The 23312-nt window shown below is 42.8% G+C and overlaps 1 protein-coding gene across 1 annotated transcript in view; it reads left to right on the top strand.

The window, feature by feature from the left end:
- The window catches only part of DNAH9 (dynein axonemal heavy chain 9), a 303753-nt gene that overhangs the window by 27676 nt on the left and 252765 nt on the right, over positions 1 to 23312 (top strand). The window contains exons 8-14 of the mRNA XM_090290843.1: positions 426 to 542; positions 7778 to 7928; positions 10117 to 10231; positions 14830 to 14898; positions 16227 to 16353; positions 20086 to 20341; positions 21359 to 21600. Of these exons, the coding sequence (XP_090146969.1) occupies positions 426 to 542; positions 7778 to 7928; positions 10117 to 10231; positions 14830 to 14898; positions 16227 to 16353; positions 20086 to 20341; positions 21359 to 21600 (1077 nt within the window). The remainder of the gene's footprint in view (positions 1 to 425; positions 543 to 7777; positions 7929 to 10116; positions 10232 to 14829; positions 14899 to 16226; positions 16354 to 20085; positions 20342 to 21358; positions 21601 to 23312) is intronic.

The following is a 23312-nucleotide window of genomic DNA, read 5'->3' as shown; positions in this document are numbered from 1 at the left end:
GATAGTTTGGTTACACTGAAAAAAATAAGATTTAGGCTTGGGAGAGGAAGGAAAACAGAGATGTGATGGAATAGCCCCATTGCTGGGGTTGCTGCTGTGGAGGTGGCTTTTGGAGAGGGCATGAGCTGGTACTGAGGGTGATAGAGAAAGGACCTCAGAGAGTGGAAGGGGGGCACAGAGATAGAATAAAAGAATGCCAACCTCATAGATTGACTCACTCTATCATTTTTTCTAGGGAAAAAATGCTGCAATAGTGGGGTATCCATCCACATGGATAAAATCTAAGTCATGCCAAGGTGAATTTTGGAAAATGAAAATAAATCCTTGGTATAACTGATTCAAGTGCAAAGATTAGTAGTAAAGAGTATAGGGGCACTGGCTTTTGCAAAATTATGTTTTTCTATGTGTATCTTATGTCTCCTCAGGAATTTGAAAATGATGTTTCTAAATTTAACCAAAGAGTAGAAGATCTTGACCAAAGACTGGGGACTATCTTAACTCAAGCCTTTGATGATGCATCTGATTTGGAGCATGCCTTTAAGGTCTGTACAAATAGAGTGGAAACCACCCCTGTGCTCAATTCTACCCCCACCCTCATTAGAGGAGGGTGATGATACTCTTCCAATTGTTTTGTTCTTGCAGATATTAATTGTTCTTATTAGTCTAATAGAGATGTATTGTGAGTGTCCTAGGGCAAGAGAGTGTGCAGAATTTGGCTTCTCAGCCAAATTTGGTTTGTTCCTACTGCTTTTCTGAAAACACGATGAAGTAAAAATACTTTTCAAAAGAGTTCCTTCTGAAATGCTTACCTTGGGTCTTATTAGTGGAGTACCCATTAAAAGTAAAGATGTCTACTGTGGTCACCATTCTGAATCCATGGTTCTGTAATACCATGGCTATTTAACCACTGCTGTCATGTTGGTTCAAGCTGAGGCAAACCACTTACCATGTAATTGCTTATAGCATTCAAGTGCTATGGACTAGAATAAAAAGACTTGTGCCCTTGCTTTGTACTGCCCAGATCAGATGGTACAAGAATATGGAGAAGGCTTAAGATGATGAATATCTACAAGGCTTCACAACTGAGAATTCTGAGTTGTGAGACATGAAGACATGGTAGAACATGATAGATCTTCTATAATCTATGAAGAGACTTAATTTGTAAAGCCTTAAGGATTAGAACCAGAATTGGTCAGTGGAAATTACAAGGAGGCAGATTTTGGCTCAATAGAGGAAAGAGAGTTTTGTCAAAGATGTTGAAAGAAAGAATGGACTTTCTTGAGAAGTATATAAGTTTCCAGTCACTAAAAACGCCCAAACATAGACTGGAATCTATGTTCTTCTAGAAAATTGGGTAACCCAAATTGCCAGGCTTCCTTAGCCATTGAATACATTGACCTCTAATAAATACCTGGCATTCCATAACTTGCACAGGAAGACTATTGTTTTCTCTCTCTTAGCATTTGAACTGATTTCAGAAATTAGTTCAAGAATAAGTTCTCTCTGAAACTTTTTTCTTGCTCTTACTCTCAAATTTTAGCCTTCCAAATTGTCCTCAACCTCTAGCCTACTTATTTTTTTCTTTTCTATTTTCACCCTCATTCTCTGTTTTAGGTCTTTTTTAAAAATTGCTTTTCTATTACAGTTGTCCCACTTTTCCCCCCATTCCTTCCCCCCACTCCGCCCACCCCTTCTCCCACAGTCAATCTCCACCCCATTGTCCATGTGCATGGGTCATTTATACTAGTTTCTTGACTAGACCCTTCCCCTTCTTACCTCCCTTCTATCCCTCCCCCCTTTCCCTTGCCACTGTTAGTCTGTTCCTTGTTTACATGCCTCTGGTTCAATTTTGCTCATTTGTTTCTGTTGTTCATGAGTTTCCTGTATTAGGTGATATCATATGGTACTTGTTTTTCATTGCCTGGCTTACTTCGCTAAGCATAATTCTTTCTAGTTCCATCCATGGTGTCACAAATGGCAGGAGTTCCTTCTTTCTTTCTGCTGCATAGTATTCCATTGTGTAGATGTACCACAGTTTTTTAACCCACTCATCTACAGATGGGCACTTAGGCTGATTCCAGAACTTGGCTATTGTAAATAGTGCTGCTATGAACATAAGGGTGCAGAGGTTCTTTTGAATTGGTGTTTCAGGATTCTTCGGGTATAATTCTAGCAATGGAAGTGCTAAATCAAAAGGCAGTTTCATTTTTAGTTTTTCTGAGGAAATTCCATACTGTTTTCCACAGTGGTGGCACCAGTCTGTATTCCCACCAACAGTACACCAGGGTTCCCGTTTCTCCGCATCCTCGCCAGCACTTGTTTGTTGATTTATTGATGATGGCCATTCTGACTGGTATGAGGTGGTATCTCATTGTGGTTTTTATTTGCATCACTCTGATGGCTAATGATGTTGAGCATTCTTTCATATGCCTATGGATACTCTGTATGTCCTCTTTGGAGAAATGTTTGTCCAGGTCCTTTGCCCATTTTTTAATTGGGCTGTCTTCTCGGTGTTGAGATGTGTAAGTTCTTTATATATTTTGGAGATCAATCCTTGTCTGAGATATCACTGGCAAATATGTTTTCCCATATGGTTGGTTCCCTTTGCATCTTGCTGATGTTTTCTTTTGCTGAGCAGAAACTCTTTAGTTTGTTGTAGTCCCATTTGTTTATTCTTTCCTTTATTTCCCTTGCCTTAGGAGATATATTGGTGAAAATATTGCTATGTAGGATACCTGAAATTTCCTGCCTGTGTTTTCCTCTAGGACTTTTATGGTATCATGGCTTACATTTAAGTCTTTCATCCATCTTGAGATTATTCTGGTGTGTGGTGTAAGTTGGTCTTCTAGTTTCATTTTTTTGCATTTCCCTGTCCAGTTCTCCCAGCACCATTTGTTGAAGAGGTTCTTCTCACTCCATTTTATGTTTCTTTCCCCTTTGTTAAATATTAGTTGGCCATATAGTTCTGGGTTTATTTCTGGGCTCTCTATTCTGTTCCATTGATCTGTATGTCTGTTCTTATGCCAGTACCAGACTGTTTTGATTATAGTGGCTTTGTAGTATAGTTTGGTATCAGGTATTGTGACTCCTCCTACTGTGTTTTTATGTCTCAAGATTGCTGTGGCTATTCGGGATCTTTTTTGGTTCCATATAAATTTTTAAAGTATTTGTTCTCAGTCTGTGGAATATGTCACTAGTATTTTAATAGCGATTGCATTGAATGTGTAAATTGCTTTGGGTAGTATGGATATTTTAATGACGTTGATTCTTCCCATCCATGAACATGGTATATGCTTCCATTTATTTTTTTCTTCTTTAATTTCTCTCTTCAGTGTTATGTAGTTTTCTAAGTACAGGTCTTTTATCTCTTTGGTTAAGTTTATTCCTAGGTACTTTATTTTTCTTGTTGCTATAGTAAGTGGGACCTTTTTTTTCCCTAGTTTCTATCTCTGATATTTTATTATTGTTGTACAGAAATGCCTTCAATTTCCAAATATTGACTTTGTACCCTGCTATTTTGCCAAATTCACTTATTATGTCAAGTAGTTTTTTAGTGAAGTCTATAGGGTTTTCTATGTACACTATCATGTCATCTGCAAATAATGACAGTTTTACTTCCTCTTTTCCAATTTGGATGCCTTTTATTTCTTTTTCTTGTCTGATTGCTGTGGCTAGAACTTCCAACACTATGTTGAAAAGGAGTGGAGAGAGTGGACAACCTTGTCTAGTTCCTGATCTCAGGGGGAATGCTTTTAGTTTTTGTCCATTGAGTATGATGTTGGCTTCAGGTTTCTCATATATGGCCTTTATTATGTTGAGTTATGCTCGCTCAGTTCACACTTTGCTGAGTGTTTTCATCATAAATGGGTGTTGTACTTTGTCACATACTTTTTCAGCATCTATTGATATAATCATGTGATTTTTATCTTTCATTTTTTTTATGTAGTGTATTACGTTTATTGATTTGCAAATATTAAACCATCGTTGCATCCCTGGGATGAATCCCACTTGATTTTGGTGTATGATCTTTTTAATGAGTTGCTGGATCCAGTTTGCCAATATTTTGTTGAGGATTTTAGCATCTATGTTCATCAGCAATATTGGCCTATAGTTTTCTTTCTTTGTTGTGTCTTGACCTGGTTTTGGAATTAGGGTAATATTGGCTTCATAGAAAGAGTTTGGGAGTCTTCCCTCTTCTTGGATTTTTTGGAATAGTTCGAGAAGGGTAGGCATTAGTTCTTCCCTAAATGTTTTATAAAATTCGCCCATGAAGCCACTCGGTCCAGGGCTTTTGTGTGCTGGGAGTTTTTTGATTACTGCTTCAATTTCACTAGTTGTTATCAGTCTATTCAGGCTTTCTGCTTCTTCTTGATTAAGTTTTGGAAGATTATATGTTTCCAGAAATTTGTCCATTTCACCTAGGTTGTCAAATTTCTAGCGATACAGTTGTTCATAGTAGTTTCTTACAATCCTTTGTATTTCTGTGGTATCAGTTGTGATTTCTCCTCTTTCATTTCTGATTTTACTTGGGTCCTCTCTCTTTCTTGATAAGCCTGGTTAAAGGCTTATTGATTTTGTTTATCTTTTCAAAGAACCAGCTTCTAGTTTTATTGATCTTTGAATTGTTTGTTTGGTCTCTATGTCACTTAATTCTTTTTGGATCTTGATGATTTCCAGTCTTCTGCTCACTCTGGGCTTTGTTTATTGTTGTTCCTCTAGCTCTTGTAGATGTAGGGTTAGTTTTTTAATTTGAGCTTTTTCTGTCCTTCATAGGTAGGCCTGTATTGCTATGAACTTTCCTCTCTGGACTGCTTTCCTGTGCCCAATAGGTTTGGGCTGTTATGTGTTCATTATCATTTGTTTCCAGAACGCTTTTTGATTTCTTTCTTGATGTTATTGTTAACCCATTCATTACTTAATATCATGTTATTCATTCTCCGTGAGTTTGAATGTTTTTGAGTCTTTTCTTTAAGGTTGATTTCCAGTTTCAAGGCATTGTGATCTGAGAAGATATTTGAAATAATTTCAATTTTCTTGAATTTGTTGAGGCTTGTTTTGCATCCTACCATGTGGTCTGTCTTTGAAAATGTTCCATGTGCACTTGAAAAGAGTGTATATTTTTGCTTCTTTGGGGTGAAAAGTTCTATATATATCAATTAAGTTTATTTGATTTAGAGTATTGTCAATTGCTTCAATATCCTTCTTGAAGTCCTTCAATATTTTCCTTATATATGTGGGTGCTCCTATGTTGGGTGTACATATATTTACAAGGGTTATATCTTCTTGATAGATTGTTCCCTTAAGTATTATGAAATGTCCTTCTTTGCCTCTTGTTATGGCCTTTGCTGTAAAATCTGTTTTGTCTGATATAAGTATTGCTACCCCCACTTTTTTTCATGTCCATTTGCTTGAAATATTTTTTTCATCCTGTCATTTTCAGCCTGTGTAGATCTTTTGTTCTGAGGTGGATCTCTTGTAGACAGCATGTATGTGGGTCATGCTTTCTAATCCATTCAGCTACTCTATGTCTTTTGATTGATGCATTTAATCCATTTACAGTTAAGGTTATTATTGACAGTTACTTATTCATTGTCATTTTCCCCCTTTGTACCTGTGTTCCTCTCTGTCTTCTCTGTTTCTTCGTCTTCTTAAAGCAGACCCTTTAGCATCTCTTGCAGTGCTGGTTTGGTGGAGATACATTCTTTTAGCCTTCTTTTGTCTGGGAAACTCCTTATTTCACCTTCCATTTTGAAGGAGAGCCTTGCTGGGTAGAGTAGTCTTGGTTGTAGGCCTTTGTTTTTCATTGCTTGGAATATTTTTTGCCATTCCCTTCTGGCTTGTAGTGTTTCTGCTGAGAAATCTGATGATAGCCTTATCAGAGCTCCCTTGTATGTTATTAGTTGTTTCTCAGCTTTTAGGATTCTCTCTTAGTCTTTGAATTTTGCCATTTTAATTTTGATGTGTCTTGGACTGGGCCTGTTTGGGTTCACCTTCATTGGGACCTTCTGTGCTTCCTGGATTTGCATGACTTTTTCTCTCATCAAGTTAGGGAAATTTTCTGTCATTACTTTTTCAAACAGGTTTTCTATCCCTTGCTCTTCTTCTTCTCCTTCTGGTATTCCTATGATATGGATATTTTTATGTTTCATGTTGTCCTGAAGCTGTCTTAAAACCTCTTCGTCCTTTTTCAGTCTTTTTACATTTTGTTGCACTGTCTGGGAATTTTTTCTATGTTGTCCTCCAGCTCGCTGATCTGATTTTCTGCTTCCTCTAGCCTACTTTGGATTCCTTCTACTTTGTTCTTCAATTCAGAAATTGTACTCTTCATTTCTTCCTGACTCTTATTGATAGCTTCTATGTCCTTTTTCATGCTAGTGTAATTCTCAGTAAGTTCCTTGTAGTTTCCCTGGAGTTCTTTGTAGATTTTTTGAGCTCACTGAGCTCATCGAGCTTCCCTGTAATCCATATCTTGAATTCCATGTGTGATAGTTTGCTTTCCTCTATTTCATTTAGCACTCTTTCTGGGGATTCCTTCTTTTCTTTTGATGGGAGGTTGTTTCTCTGTCTCCCCATTTTTGTGACTCTTTTTGTTTGTTTCTGCTTCTTAGATTAATCTGCACTTTCTGGATCTGCCCCTGGTGACATCACATCATGTCCCAGCCTGGGCCTAGGCAGCCTGTTGGAGACTACCAAGGATCTACTGCCTTTGTCTCCTTTAGTTGTTAATCTATTTAATTTGTGATCAGCCGTCAAGCTTAAGCACCAAGGATGGGGCAGATTAATTCCTGCTGGTGGGGCTTTTGCTTCCCCTCAGGCTGACGCCACTTGGAGGGGAATGGTCTACCCACAGTATGGGGAATGAGTCAGCACTGGGACCTGGTCAGCTGCTCCCTCAGTTCCCTCCTCAAAGCCACTGCCCCAAACTCTTTAAGCATGTCTAGTCCTCTCTTCCCTCCCTCTGCTGGAGCCCAGGGTAAGTGGGTGCCAATATATTTTCATACATGATTCCTTTAAGAACGCTTTGTCTCCAGGTGTTTCTTTCAGGCTAGGAAAAAAAAAAAAAATCCCTGCGGCTTTTAACTTTTTAAGGCTGGATGCTATCTTACTTTCAGCTCTGTTCCTGTAGGCTAGGAAGCCCAGCTTGGGGTTTAGACCCTGCCCTTATCAGGGGGAACCCCCAGCTGCTGAGCTGTTTCTCAGTCCCTTCAGCTGCCACCCGTGGGAGCCCAGCCAGCCCTTTCACATCTCTGCACTTCCTACCAGTCACATTGTGATGAAGTGGCCTTTTCTGTCTGTCTTTGGTCATAAGGCTTCTCTCAGGCTGTTGTTCAGTTGGTTATTCCAGATGAGTTCTCCACAATTAAGTTGTAATTCCAGGTTGGTCCTGAGAGGAGGTTAGTGTAGCTTCCACTTACTCCTCCTCCATCTTGGATCAAAAGTCATTTTTTTAAACGGCCTTTTAAATATTGATCATCTTAACCTTTCTGACAACTTTAAGTTTTCTCTATTTTATCCTTTATCCAGATTCTTATATCCCTCGAGGGTCCGATAGGTAATTTGGCAGATAGGAATCCTCCTCCTTTAGAAGCAAAGGAGAGATGGGGCAGACTATGAATATCCATTTATTAATAATTATTGATCCAGTTGCACATTAACAGTTGTTTGGCCTTCTTACATTGCTAGATATATGAAAGAAAAGCCAGGACACAAGATTTATGTAACCTTTGGAATATTGAATCTGTGACTTGTTCCTCTTCTTTCTCCACCTCTTCTGCAGCTGCTAGACATAGCAGGCACCCTCCTGGAAAGACCTCTGATAGCACAAGTTGCATCTGATAAGTACCTGGTGCTCATCCAAATGTTCAACCAAGAGCTGGATGCAGTGAGGATAATCTATGGTCAACGTGTCCAGGAGGAAGCAGAACTGGGTAGGCTGGTTGCCAGGGCTTTTGGATGGGGGGGTTCTGCTACTGGGAAGCCTGACTAAGGGTGGTACCACGCCACAGTGTGATGTCTTCGTTTCCATTGCAATTCGTAGATGCCTTGTCTTACCTGTTTGAAAGTCAAACACAAGTTCAATTCAGCTTTACAAACATTTCTTGAGTCTTTGCTACATGCAGGACATATTTTCGGGCAAGATATGCAGAGGCAGGTGAGGATAAGAGATAAACTAATTAATACTACAGGGTGGTTCTTCAAGGAACACACCACCAGGTAGGAACAGCATTACATGGCAGAATCTAAGTAGTCCCTGACTTGAGTTATAAAGAACTGTAATAAAACAAGAGGAGCTGTGGTTGGGATATCCCTGGAAGACTGGGGGGTTGACAGCCAGGGAGAAGAAGCCAAGACTTCCAAAGAAAAGACAAAGAATGTGTGCTAGGCACCAGTTGGACCTGCCTGTGGCCAAACAAAGTGTGTATAAGGAGATCAGGTCAGCAACGGAGTTTGGGACTAGACTGTGAAGTGCTTTGAGGGCCATTTTTATGGAATCTGGAATTCACTCATCAGGCAACAAGATATTTTCTGAGGTTTTTAAGTAACCAAATAGCAGGACCACCATGTCTAGAAACAGGTTTCATACTGAGGTCATTTAGAATTGCATTGACTTAGGAAGTCATTCCCAGAAAATCTCTTGGCCTCAACTTGATGTGGGACCATCCTCCTGGCATCTGGTCAGGTACAGAATTTGAAAACTCAGATACCTTACAAGGCCATGTCAGTTTTCTGTCGCTGCACAGCAGAGGGTCGCAGCCTTAGAGGCTTCCACGGCACCCATAGTCGAGCTCCCAGTCTGTATGGCAACAGCCCTGCTTGGGGCGCCTCGGTCCTCTGCTCAGTGTCATAGGGCTGCCAACAAGGCATCGGCTGGGCTGAGTCCTCATCTGGAGGCTCTGAGGGGAAAATTTACTTCTGGGCTCATTTTTGTTGATAGAATCCAGTCCCTTGTGACTTGTGACGATAGGACTGGTCTCCATTTCCTGCTGACTGTCAGCTGAGGGCCCCTCCCACTACCTGCCCTGCGGGAAGGCTACGGAGCTGCGTCCACCAGCCAGCCAGTGATAGCGCACTGAGTCCTTCTCCTACTTCAAATCCCTGGCTTCCCCTTCTGCCCCTAACCCAAAAAATTGCTTTGCTTTTAAACGGCTCACCTGGTTAAGTCTGCCCCACCCAGGAGTATATTCTTGTTCCACGAAGCACAACATCATCACAGGAGTAATATACTATCGCATCGCAGCTTCCCCCACACTTACAGAGGAGGGGGTATGCGAGGCGGGGGGTCCTTCCGCATTATCTCAGAATTGTGTGCTGCAGGTGGGGCTGAGCGGAGCCCTCGGGAAGCAGTGGAGTCCCTGACAGATTAAAGGAAGAGACCACCACTCAGCTCTAGCTGCTGCTTAGAAGAGGTGGCTGATTTTCACCAGATCTTCTAATTTTACCAAGCAAGCTGGAAACTGAGTTTTTAAAAATAAAATATCATAATTGTGAGATCCAGACAACTCATTAGAAGCAAACAAAAGTGAGACTATCCAGTCTTTGCTAACTCTGGTCAAGCACTTTGTAACCTACATGGCCTGTCTCATTCATAAGCTTATGGAATTCTCACATAAACCATTTTACAGATTGAAAAAAACTGAGGCCCAGAGAAATTAAATTGTCTATTAAGGCAAAGTTTCTCCACCCTGACTGTAAAATTGGAACCCTCTCAAGAGCTTTTACAAAATACAAGCGATGGCGCCCCACCCAGACCACTTAAATGGGGGTGGAGAGGACAGGGCCCAGGCATCAGCATTTTTAGAGGACACCCCCCACTCCCAAGGGGCTTGGATGTGCAGCCAGGTTGAAAATCACTGACCTGAAGTCAGAAAGCCAGTGAGTGGCAGAACTGGGCTGGGACTTGTTTCATGTTCTCCCCACAGTCACCCTTCCTCATTCCTTAGTGGAACACAGAGGTCTCCCAGGAACTCCCCATCCCAGGGTGAGCGAGGGTGACTTTAGCGTGTGGAGGCAGATGAGGCAACAGTGGACCAGCGGGGCAGGGTGGGCATCCTGGGCAGCGTGCGGCTGGGTGCCTAGGACCTCACTTCATTCAGCCTGGCTGTGCTGTGCCCCCAGGGTTCTCCTCAGGGCACAAGAACATGCCCTCTGTGGCCGGGGGTCTTCGCTGGGCTCAGGAGCTGCGGCAGCGCATCCAGGGTCCCTTCACCAACTTCGGGCGTGTCGCACATCCGTGAGTACCTTATTCCTGAAAGGCTCATTTGTTTTCAGCTTCTGCCCCGGCTCTGGATTTTGACTGTTGTAGAAATGCAACTCACTTAACAAAGACATGAAAATCATCCTTATTTCTTTCCACTTTTGACAACTGACCAGAGCCTTAGTCTATCTGGGCTGCAATTACAGGATACCATAGACGAGATGGCTCACAACCATTAGAGTTTATTTCTCACAGTTCTGGAGGCTGGAAAGTCCAAGATCAAGGTGCCGGGGGATTCAGTGTCTAGTGAGAGCCCACTCTTGGGTTCTTAGACAGCTGTCTCCTCACTGTGTCCTCCTGTGACAGTGACAGAAGGAGCAAGGGAGCTCTGTGGAGTCTCTTCTTACAAGGACACTAATCCTATTCATGAGGGCTCCACCCTCATGACGCAATCACCCCAAGGGCCCCACGTCCTAATGCCACTGCACTGGGGAGTTAGGCTTCAGCATAGGAATTTGGGGGAGGGAGTACAAACATTTGGTCCGTAACAACCAGATACCTATTGAGATGATTACTGGGCCCCTTGGTGGTAAATGAGGCTCGATAGACACAAGGCTGACGCCTTTTGCTCCAGGAGATTCATTTCCAGAGGAAAATGAGCCCGAGTTTTCAAGCTCTGTGGAGCTCTTCCATGTGTGTCCCTCGGATACACTGTCTCTTTGTTACTGAGGCCACTGAAAAAGTTTGGAGCCTGGTGCTTCCTAAAGCGTGGTGCTAGGACCTCATGCACTACAGCGCCCTGGCTGCTTGTCAAAATTCAGGTTCCTGGCCTCGCCCCTCACCTACCCTTACCCACCGAGTCTGAATCTTGGGGCAGGGTGGTGCCTGTGGGTGTGCCTCCTCTTCCAGCCTCGTCCCCGGTGATTCTGAAGGTGACCAGGTTTGGAAGCCGCTGACCTACCTCCCAGCTGGTGCTGGAAGCTGAGCTAGTTAGAGGCATCTTGGCTGCTGGAAGTGAGAGAGAAGAGCTGCTCATGATACCAGGTTCAGGCCGCTGCCTGGGGAAGGGCCGTCCTTCACTGACCCCTCTTTCTGAGCTTGTTGAAAGCACTTGTCTTTGGCAAACACAGCAGAAACAAAGGAAGAGAAGTCTGGGCTTTGGCATTGGTCTTTTTCCAGCTATAAAGGGTCTTAGAGACCCTCTGGCCCAGGTGGTAAGACTGAATGCTTTCAGACATGAAAAGGTGCTCAACGTCACTAATCCTCAGGGAAAATCAAATCAAAACCAACTGAGAGATCACCTCTCACCTGCCAGGATGGCTGTCATCAAAAAGACAAGAGATAACACATGCTGACGAGGATGTGGAGGAAAGGTCCTGTCTGGTGCGCTGTTGGTGGGATTACAAATTGGTCCAGCCACTGAGGAAAACAGTGTGGGGTTTTTCAGAAAGTTAAAAATAAAGCTGCCATGTGATCTTAGCAATTCCACTTCTGGGTATTTATCTAAAGGAAATAAAATTATAATGTTGAAGAGATGTCTACACCCCCATGTTTATCACAGCATTTTTTACAACAGCCTAGACATGAAAACAATCTAAGTTGTTTATTGGTGAAGGAGTGGATAAACAAAGTGTGGTGTGTGTGTGTAAAATATTATTCAGCCATAAAGAAGAAGGACATCCTGCCATTTGCAACGTCGATGGACCTGGAGGGCACTATGCTAAGTGCAATAACTCAGAGAAAGACAAATACTGGGTAATCTCACTTATATGTGGGCTCTGACAAAATGACTCAGGAAAAAGATCATACCTGTGGTCACCTGGTTATCAGAGGCAAGAGTGGAGGGTAGGGAAATGGATGACGGTTTCAAAAGGTACGAACTTCTAGCTGTACGATGCACAGGTCCTGGGGGCGCAACACGCGTCGTGAGGGCTGTGGTTCAGAGGGTTGTATGGGATGTTTGAAAGTTGTTCAGTGAGTAGGTCCTAAAAGTTCCCGTCACAAGACTGAAAATATTTTTTTCTTTTTTGTGTGTGTTTATGTGAGATGACAGATGTTACCTAACCCAACAGCAATCCTCATTTCACAGTCTGTGTAAGTCATTGCGCTGTACACTTGAAACTTACACAGTGCTGTATGTCAACTGCATCTCAATAAAACGGGGAAAACATTTAAAAAGACTCAGCATTTTCAGAGGCAAGAAAGATGGTGCAAAACACCAGAATGGAGTCTAAAGGGCGCCTCCGTCCCAGCATCCATGTTGCCAAGCAGAAAGCGTTAGAAATCGACTGTTGGGGAGAAGTTGGAAATCTAGGTTTTTATGTGAAACACCCAACTCGGAATTAACAAATATTCCATTTTTCCCCAAACTCCTCACAGATCAAACACACATGCCTGTGGGTCAGGTCTGCTAGTGGGTGATGCCTGTGCAGCCTGTGCCCCAGTCTGAGCAAACTCTTTATTTTGCAGATGAAAAAAATTAAGGCAGATGAAGGGAGGTGACGTGGCTCAAGTCCTAGAGAGAGCCAAGGAAAGGCCTGGAAGTCTGCGTCTCAGAGCTCCCAGCCCAGGGATTCCTCAGCCACGGGAGATTTGGCCTAGAGTGCAGCTGAGCCCTCACCTTCTCAGATGTGTCCCCTAAGGCAGGGGGAGAAGATATATGAATGGGGAGGGGATGGAAAGGCCACTTCTAGGGCAGTGGTCTGCGGTAGCTGTCATAGGTCCCGTTCCCCGGGAGCAGACTCAGGTGCATGTGCATGAATGTATAGGGATGGTCTCAGGAACAGCACCTATGGGGGGGCGGGGGGAGGGGACGGGCAGAGGGAGAACTGGGCAGCAGCAGAGTTACTAGGAGGCCTCAGCTGGGGAAGTCTGGCCTTGCAGGGTTACCCGGACTTCGTACGTCCACAAGAGCTAGTTGGTGGATATGGGCTGAGGGCGATGTGTGACCCTGGGTGGGGTGGCTGTCCTGCACTGAGGCCCTTTCCTCAGGGGGGCAGCCCTGCTTCCAGAGCAGCCAGCACTCCTGCAGAGGGAGATGAAGGGATCCTGAGAGGGGATCTCAATGGCAACCCACCTGTCCTCTGCAGTTCCCATGGAGATTTCCATTGGTTCTAAAAATGAATTCAAGATGGCACTGTGCCCTGTAATATATATTTATTGGTTATTAGAGATGTTTTGGACGCTTCACCATAAAATGAAGTTGCAGGGAGTTTCACTGCACTTATTCCTGTGACTTCGCAAACCTTCTAGGCAATGGCCAGAGGCCACAGGCAACGCTCTCTGTGTGTCACTTGCCCTTGAGTTGTCTTTGACCCTGGAGATGAGCCTGTGAATGAGTGACGTCCACACTGTCCTCTCCTCACCAGCTCTGCTCGCTCCCCGGAGTCTGTGGTGGCGTCAGCCCATCTCTCATGTCATCTTCCGTTTGCCCTGCTGCCTTCGGTGTCCCCAGCACTACTGTCTTCCTCTCTCCCAGCCCCATTCTTTCGCAGATATGAAACAGATCTGGGTTATGAGGTTTGTGGAAACCCCACCACTGGTGAGGGGAGGGCTGGGTGTGAGCCCCCTAGCCCACCGCCACCTGCCCTGGAGCCCTTTCCACTTCTCCTTGCTGCCTCCGAGAGGCAGCTGCTTATTCGCCACGTAGGGAACTAAGCGACTGAAGTCTTGCGCTTTCTCTGCGGGCGTGAGGGCTTCCGTTGAAAGCTCAGGGGGATCTTGTGAAGAAACCCTGTATTGGTTTAAAGAGCAAATGGGTTTTAAAGAATCTTTGCAATAAGCTGCCTCATTTTGCTAGCAGAGCAAACAAAAACAGACCCACCATCACAGCATGAAGGTTTATGAAAATTATAGATATTGTGCCAATTTTCCCAGGACCTGGACTCCCATTTTGTGTTGCAAAAGAGTGTCAAGCGGGAACAGGAGTGGGCAGCCGGGCCCTGGGCCAGACTCTGCTCATGTTCCTCTGTGGTTCCCACCATTCCTGTGGAGCCCTCCAAGAGGGTCTGTGCATGTGAACACGTGTGTATAGGTGCACATGTGGTGCATGCATGTGCATGTGTGTGCACACATTTAGGAGCTTGTGTGGGAGGGAACCTCATGTAAACATGTCAGTGAGTAGCAAGGCTTCTCACAACATATCCTAGGTGGATTTCAGAAAAGGGACAAAAAAGATATATAAAACTGTCTATGTGTGTGTATAAACATTGTTATATAAATATATAAGAGGTTGTTTTATATATAATGTTATGTAGTTTTTGCTATAATGTTATATATAGTTTTTTCCTTATATACAGAAAACTATGTCACCTAAACTTTTTCTTCCATGCCTTAATTTCCCTTTTATTCAGGTTTTTGAAGGACTCAATTTATGCATGACTAGCTGGGCTAGGGTGAAGGGTTGGTGGAGCCGGGTGGGGAAGGTGGCCCGCCTGCTTTTCAGGAAGCGCCGGTGCCCTCTAGTGGCTCCTGGAGGATGTTCAGGAAGAAGAATTCCGGCTCCTTCTGGAGCATTTGGAAACCAGCCCAGGAAGTTATTCAATCTCTTCCTTATAGACTGCAGTTTCTTAATCAGATCATTCTTTTGACTTCTTCTAATTTGATAGCACTTTTTTTCTCTTTTGTGTGGATAGTTGCATGGAATCTGCCGAAGGAAAGCGAATGATTCAAAAATATGAAGCTACGCTTTCATTGCTGGGAAGGTAAGCAGCTTCTGGGATTGTATTGTTCTGCAAATTGCATAACCCCACAAGGCCTCTTGCAGTTCTGTGTTGGAGCAGATTCCTCAGTGACTGGGAAATGTTACTCTGTGTTCTGTGTTATAACCGCATTATCTGTGAGCACAGTGCTTCTGGGCTGCCAACACAGGGTGTCTGAGGAATAGAAACAAACACTTCTCCACAGCAGTTTTGGTGGGAGCGTGGACCTGGCAGAGCCAGAAGTGGGGCGCTCCTCAGGCTCTCCGAGACCAGTGTCGCAGAAAATCGCCGCTGCTGTTCACTAAGCAGAAAGCAACAGTTTGTGCGGTACAAAGAAAAAATAAGTTTAGAATATTTCCTGTATCTTTTCATAGATAAAGCATAAGAATGGAAATTTTACCTGGGTTCATAGTTGTTCCTGCTTTAAAGCTGCAGTAAGTGCTCGGGGGTGCGGGGTCTGTGCCCACACTGTTATCAAAACTGCTGATGTCACTACATCCGCCATCTCCTGTCTTCTTAATGCAACAGGAAGAGCCCTGCCTGGTCTTTGCTTCCCTCTCCAGCCTCAACCCTTGTCCCCGTAGCCTCAGGTGGTCCCGGCACACAGTAGGCTCTTTCTCACCTCCACCCTTTGGCCACGCTGCTGTTTTTGCCAGGAGCTCTCATTCCTCCTTCATTGTCCAGCCTCTGCTGATGCTCTGGGACTCAGTCAAGCGTCACTCCGGCCCCTCTTCCCCGTTCACCCTCACCCCCTGACCCAGTCACTAGATGCCCCATGCCCTGTCCCTCTTTCTGGGACTGTGCTTGCTGCATTCTCTGTTCACCTGTGCTCCCACCATTAGCTGAACTTACCATAACTGGTTTATCCGCCAAGCCCAGCACATGGTAGGTACTCAGTCAATGTGTGGTGACTGATGACAGATGTCTGTAAGCAACGTGAAGATTAGTGTGGCAGCAAATCCTACCCAATAGCTTAGTTCAGTGTTTACTGAGACCAATCACAACTTCCCTTATTGACCCAAAAGATCACATGGAGTCTCTCTTTCTACTCCTCTCTGATTTCATCGGGGTTACTTGCAGGAGTTTCCATGCCTGGCTCTCAATAACTTTAACTTAAGAATGTACTCACGTATTGTACTAGTAGTATCTTTAGTTCATAAAATAGATAGTTTAAGTAAATATATAAATAGGCTATATATATATTATGTTCTATATAGGTAAGTGTATCTTTATATATAGATATATGTTATCCGTATCTTCAGTTAATCACGGCCAGGCGTGGGGACGCTGGAGGGTGCTTATGACATGGTGATTGTTTCCCGTTCTCGCAGGTATGAGACAAGACTTTACGAGGACTGGTGTCAGACCGTGTCAGAGAAGTCCCAGTACAATCTTTCCCGGCCGCTTCTGACCCGTGACCCAGAGACAAAGCAGATTACTGTCAATTTTAACCCACAGGTAAGTCTGGCAACAGTAATTTCTTATCAGGTTCCTAAAGAGTTTTGCTTAACTTTGCTGCCTTCAAAGGCAAAAAGGCTTTTTATCTGAATATGAAAAGGCTACTCAAAAGAATTTGCACCCCAGATTTCCCTTTTGGGATAAAACCTGTGGTGTAGTGTTTGCTTAAGTTGCCCAAGGTTTACATTTTCTCCAGCGTTAGCCAATATATTTGTTTTGATTTTGCATAACAGAAAATACGGCAAAATATTTTTAAAAACTTTTCATATAATTACAGCTTTATCATATACCTGGCTTTACATACAAAGAATGACAATTACGCTTAAGATTAACTCATCAGGAAGTTTAAATATGTTATAGATATGCACTCTCTGAAATTTCAGAAGGCATTGAAAGTGATATGGCTACTCATCTCTGGACAGAGAGAATCATCTCGTTACTGACCATTTAGTACCAAGCAGCTGACTGGGCCTGCCTGGAATGCCTGCTACGCGTGAAGGCTGCTAACTGAGCACTGGAAGCCCAAGCAAGTGTAAAGCCTGGCTCCTGCTCTCACGGAACCCACAGGCTAGTCGGGAGCTCGAATGCCAGCACGCAAAACTCTATCTTTATTGGACAGCGTAGGGTGCATCTCAAAGGAGTAGCTTTGGAAATAAGACTCTAGATGAGTGATTCTCAACCAAGGCCAATTTTTCCCCTGGAGACATTTTTGGTTGTCAAACATGACTGGGTGCCAATAGCACCAAGTGCGTAGTACCTGGGTTACTGTTAAACTTCCTACAGTACATAGGTGGTACCCACCACAGAGAGGTTTTTGTCTAAAAATGTCAGTAGTTCCACCGTTGAGAAACCCTCCTTCTCTAGGTGATGAGAAGGTGGGAGGCCAGTGTGGATGCAGCAGTCCCGGAAGCTTAATGCTGGAGAAGACGCGACCAAAGGGCAGCCCCTGTCAGGCAGTGCAGCCTTCAGCTAAAAAATAAAAGTAAAACATATTGGCCGCCCTGAGCTGAAAGCAGCCACCTGCTTGTCTTGAGGACAAGTTCTCCAGGAATGTGGTGTAGAGAGGGCTGAAAACTGAGCTGATAGCATATCGGTCTTTTGAGAAAACTGAAGGTTAAGTAGAACATCAATTCTGACTGAAATAAAAGTCAACGAAGGAAGCTGGGGGATCCATTTCTCACGTTGGTGAGGGATGAGTCTGTCATTGAACTCATTTGAATAATTTTACCAGCATTTCCTGTCAGCAATATCGGATATTAAATGCCCAAAGAGATGAGTTTCTGGATTACCAGCTAGGCCGGAGTCTATATGTAATCATTATAGTAATTATGTCCTCAGTATAAGACAGTAAGTGTTAAGGATAAACCCCTCCTCCTCTATATACTTCAAAGCAAGAGCTCTGTTTGCCCTAATGTGCAACACATAGTAGGTGCTTTTTGGTGTTTGTAGGTGACAGGAGGGAAAGGAAGTGGAAGAAAAGGTGAGAGAAGGAAAGGGGACACGAGATAAATACCTAAATTATAATGTGAGTCAAGGGGAGGCAACTGCAAACCCAACTCAGAGAAGAGCTGCGAGCCCCCCTCGACTTCCGCTCCTGGCAATGTGGCAATAGCTGTGGTATTAAGAGCAGTAGCTGTATGTCATTCTAGAGGGATGCAATCAGAGGTTTGCCCCTTTGGGGCCAGGATACATATGGGAAAAGTAATATACGTATATATGTATAAAATTTATTTAAATTATTATTGTTATTTAAGATTTCATTTATTTATTTTTAGAGAGGGGAGGAGGGAGGGAGAAAGAGAGGGAGAGAAGCATCAATGTGTGGTTGCCTTTCATGTGCCCCCAAATGAACACCTGGCCCACAACCCAGGCGTGTGCCCTGACTGGGAGTCAAACCGGCAACCCTTTGGTTCATAGGTCGGCACTCAATCCACTGAGCCACACCAGCCAGGGCTATTTAAATTATTTAAATGCCTTATTGTTGGACATTTAAATTACTTTCTGGTTTTATCAATATGTATTTCATGGATTTTAGGATGCACTTTCTATCTTTGAAAATAGAGTGTGTGTGTAGCTTTAAAAAACTACATTTTTTCTTCCTTCCTTACTTTTAAATACAGTAATAGTGAATCTTATCATCATTGTCATCTTACAGTGGGATAAAATACAGTATAAATAATGCTACAATAAAGATCTTCAGTCATTGTTGCATCTATCCTTGATTATTTCTTTGGAATAAATGCCTAGGAATAGGATTGCTGGGCTAAAGGGTACTCGCATTTTGAGGCTTTTTGTGCATATTGTCAATTTGGTCTTCAGAAAGCAGGAATTCAGTCATTCTCCTGCCAGCAAGATATTCATGTCTTCCAGCCACTCCCAGCTGTGAACTACAAAAAATATAATAACTCAACACTGTTTTAACTTTGTTCATGTGTTCACTGGCTGTTCACATTTCTTCTATAAATTGCTTGTTCATGTCCTTTACCCACTTTTGAGTGGAAGTGCCCTCTTTTCCTGTGAATTTGTTAGACTGTTTGAGAAATATTTTTCAGACATTTAAAAATCTGCTGCAAATATTTTTACCAGTTGAAGTATGCCATTTTATTATGTGTATGATATTTTATGCATATAAATTTTATCTTTTGTGGTTGTGTGTTCAGAATGGCCTTCTCTACCTCAGTATTATATAAATAGCCCCATATTTTCTTTCAATTTTTGTTTTCATTTCTTAAATTTAAATTTGCTCTATCTATCTTGAGCAAAATAAATCAGGAGACTAAAGTCATTTCCCCACACCATCTTGTAGCATCTGTCTTAACCCTAAGTAGAGTTGGCTGGGTGATAATGAAGAGATGGTCAGAGCCACTGGAAGCAGAGCGGGGGGGCCCAGGCATCTTGATATAGAGGTGGGGGTGGGGAGTGGGAAGGGGACAGGGAGAATCTGCATCCTGGTAACTGTTCTGTCACACATACCTATACACATTAGTCCTTGTAAGTTCAGGGATAAACACGACAAATAAACAGCACTCTTAGAAACCCTGCACAGGCCTCTGTGTTTTCAATGGGCCACAGCTGCTTGGCTTCTCACTTCTGCAGCTGCTGCTAGACTCAACGCCCCAAAGAAGTTCAGAGAGGCCTGGGTGACTTCTGTCTCCTGACCTCCCAGTATATGAAGACACCAAGACGTATATGAAGACACCAAGACATGCCAGCCCAGGTTACAGAACTTCAGGGCTACTTCAAATGATTACATGTAACAAGTAAAGGTGTACGATGGGCACCTCCTCTTGTCCCATCAGCATCTATGACTAAGTGTATGACCTCATTTGCCGAGAATACCGGAACTCTAATTTGGGGGCTTCTCGTGCATGTGGGTGGCCCACACCTTCATACCTGCACCCCTCGATGGGCACTGGCTCAGTCAGCCTGAATCTGTCATCTCATCGGCCACAGGCCCTAACGCATCAAGGCAGAGCCCTCTCTTGCTCTCACGCGTGTCCCCTTTCACAGGTTTTCCTCCTCTTGCTCTTTGTGATTTACAGATTTCATGAACCCTGCTGCTTTCTGAGTCCTCTTCCTTCTGCCTAATAAACAGCCTCCCTTCTCTGAAACTCTGTTTAAGGACTGGGTAGGAGCAGAAGTTAAGTCCCCTGGGCTTTTCAGTCTTTGACTCATACTGCCACTATCCACCGCTGCTGAACTCCAGCCCCATGCGTCAATTCTTCCCCACAGCTGACTTCTGTGCTCAAAGAAATGAGTTATCTTCAGCCCAGGCAGATGAAGCACATCCCTGAGACAGCAGCAGCCATGTTCTCCTCCAGGGAATCCTATCGACGGCTAGTGGCTAATTTGGAGTTGATGGCAAATTGGTACAACAAGGTGATGAAAACACTGCTAGAGGTGGAATTTCCATTAGTGGAGGAAGAGCTGCAAAATATTGATCTCCACCTGAGAGCTGCAGAGGAGACTCTGAACTGGAAAACAGAAGGTAACAGGGCACCCCCTGGGGTCTGGGGGAAAGGTTGAGAGCCAAGATTCCAATAAAAGTTGATAGACACTCAAATGATTCCCTGGGCTGTGTTTGAAACACAAATGTATCCTCTCAGACACATATCCAAGGCAGAGAAGGCAAGGAGTGTTGTTGTTTTTCTTCTTCCTTCTCTTTGGGTATGGTTAGTCTTTTAGAAAACTTTGCCCCACACACTGGGGTATATATACTGGTCTCTCCATTAATGAAGGTTTTTACTAGATTATCATTGTTACTTGATTTTCTTAACTGGGCTATAAACATCTTATGCAGGAACTATGCATTTACTTCTCTTGTATCCTCCGATTCAATTCAGTAAACTTTCATCTGGGGGAACTAGGGGAAGAATATGAGATATGAGGTATATGGGAATGACCCCTACTCAGAAAGAGCTCAGGTTTAGTGGGGAAAACAGACATTTGTACGACATAAATTATACAAGACAAGCTATGATAAAAAGCCTTCAGAGAATTAAAAATAAAGTGTGGTGAACCACAGGGAAGGGAAATTAATTTGCATTAGGGTCCTCAAAAGAGTTTAAGTATGTAAAAGAGGTCACAGTCAACTCATGGGAGTCTTGGAATGACACATTGAACAAGTTAGAACTTTATTCCATCTACAAGAGGAAATGACATTTTCAACATTTAGTACAGTGAACATGCTTCAACAATAAGATTCATTAATCTGTGTAAAGTCACCTAGTTGTACTGGTGTGCCCCAGCAAGGGTACCAACTTTAGTACGCTTGGTAGGTAAGTATTACCTATTTGTTTCTTTTCCTCCATAATCAGGGTTTTGGTAAGAGTTGGCTTTTTAATAGAACTAAAAAGAAAAGGGCTGATTATAATGAAGTAACCTGTGCAGAAAAGTCTTTTATAAAAACCCATGAGTATTGAATCCCTACCTTACACAGCAACTAGACCTTTAGCTAATGCCACTGTCAGCTACTTCAATTAATTGTATTTCTTTTGGGGAGCAGGCGTTTGGGATTATGTCATTCAAGTGACCAACAGTATTCATGATCTTGAACAAAGAATTCAGAAAACCAAGGACAATGTGGAAGAGATTCAAAACATCATGAAAACATGGGTGTCTCCAATATTTCAGAGGAAAGATGGAAAAAAGGAAAACCTTCTTTTCATGGATGATCAGCAAGCTCGAATGGAAAAATATTACGCTTGCATCAAAGAATCTGGCCTTAAGATTCATGCTCTTGTTCAGGTAATAATCAGGCTCTCAGACACACCTACCACAGATATCAAACATCAAGAAGTGTGTTCGGGAGCCAGAAGTGATTTGGACATTAGAATAATAGATGCTGTGTCTTCTGCAGTCACAGAGAGCAGTTTACACTGATAGCATTGTGGTAGGAGGGTATCAAAATTGATACTATCTTAATGGTGACACCACTTAGTCTTCACATGGCTTAAGTCCCACACCAAACCCCAAGGGCACAGAAAGAGAAGTCAGGGACGGAATCCTAAATGATCTACTGCACTAACTACCCCCAGTTTGCCCGCACAGCCTAGTGTGGAGCTCCAGCGTCGCCTTCATAGCCTCACTCTATAGAGCCTGCAGAGGTTGGTAAAGAGAAGAAATCAAATGCAGAGTGCAGCCCTTAGTGCAGTCAGGCTTTGTCCTGCACTGTGGTCAGGGCAGCCTCACATCCCGTCACCAAAGACCGAACAGTGGGAAAAGTGACCACCAGCGCCCACCCTGCTGAAGTGGCCATGGGGCAGTCCTGCCCGGCTGAGCTCACGCAGAGTCGGTGATGAATTATAGCTGCTGTGTGTGGGTTATCTGGGGCTTGAAGTACAATGAAATGTGCTTTTGACTTTATTATTTTTCTTGATTTTGTTTTCTACTGCATTAATTTCTGTTCTTTGTTATTTCTTTCCAGTTAATTTGGGGTTAATTTACTCATCTTTTTTCTCCCTAGCCTATACGGGTAAACACTTAGGGTATTATTTTAAGGTCTTCTTCCTTTCTAATACAAGCATTTGATGACGTAAATTTCCCCCTGAGCAGTGCTTTACGTGCATTCCGCAAATGTGATCTGCCTCATTTTCCTTTCATTGTCTTAATTTTTTCTCATGATTTCTTTAACTTAATGATCATTAAGAAATGTATTGTTTAATTTCCACATATTTGGGTCATCTCTGAATATCTTAATGAAACTTTAATCTAATTCAACTGTGGCTTAGAGAAAATACTCTGGAAGATTTCAATCAGTTGGAATTTAGTAAGACTTGTTCCATGACCTAGAATATTCTTTACATTCAAACTATGTGTTTCCTTGTGTTCAAATTTGAGTTCATATTATAGAAACTTATTCTTCTAAGTCCAGTAGCTCTGCCTATTAATTGGAGTATTTAAACTGTTACATTTAATGTAATTGTTGGTATAGATGGATTTAGCTCTACCATTTTGCTATTTGTTTCCTATTTGCTTCATCTAATTTTTGTTTCTCTGCCATTTCCTACCCACCTTCTTGTTATCAATTGTATATTTTTTAGTATTCTATTTTAATTTCTCAGTTGGAATTTCAGATTTACCTTATTGCATTAATTACATTTATGCAGGCTACCTACGTTTCAGTATGTCTCCCAAACTAACCACAACTGACTTAAGGTTCTTCCATGAAATATAGGAATGTTTGTGTGTGTGAAATACACCCCACAATAGGGTATTATAATATTTTTGCTTTAAAATTTCAGGAAAAAATATTTCCAGTGTTTTACACTTACCCACAAGCTTACTATTTCCACACTAGTTTTTCCTTTTTGTGGAATTGAGTTAGCATCTTGCGATTTAGGTCTGCTAATGACAGATTCTCTCAGTTTTTGTTTATCTGAAAATGTTCTTATTCCACTTTTGTTTTTGAAGTATAGTTTCATTGGATATAGAATTCTGAGTGGGCAATTTTGTTTTTC

This window comes from Furipterus horrens, unplaced genomic scaffold (assembly GCF_987537825.1).
Source record: "Furipterus horrens unplaced genomic scaffold, mFurHor1.1.pri manual_scaffold_11, whole genome shotgun sequence".
Classification (NCBI taxonomy): domain Eukaryota; kingdom Metazoa; phylum Chordata; class Mammalia; order Chiroptera; family Furipteridae; genus Furipterus; species Furipterus horrens.
The sequence above is the reverse complement of the archived record's forward strand: the minus strand, read 5'-3'. Positions and strand labels throughout refer to the sequence as shown.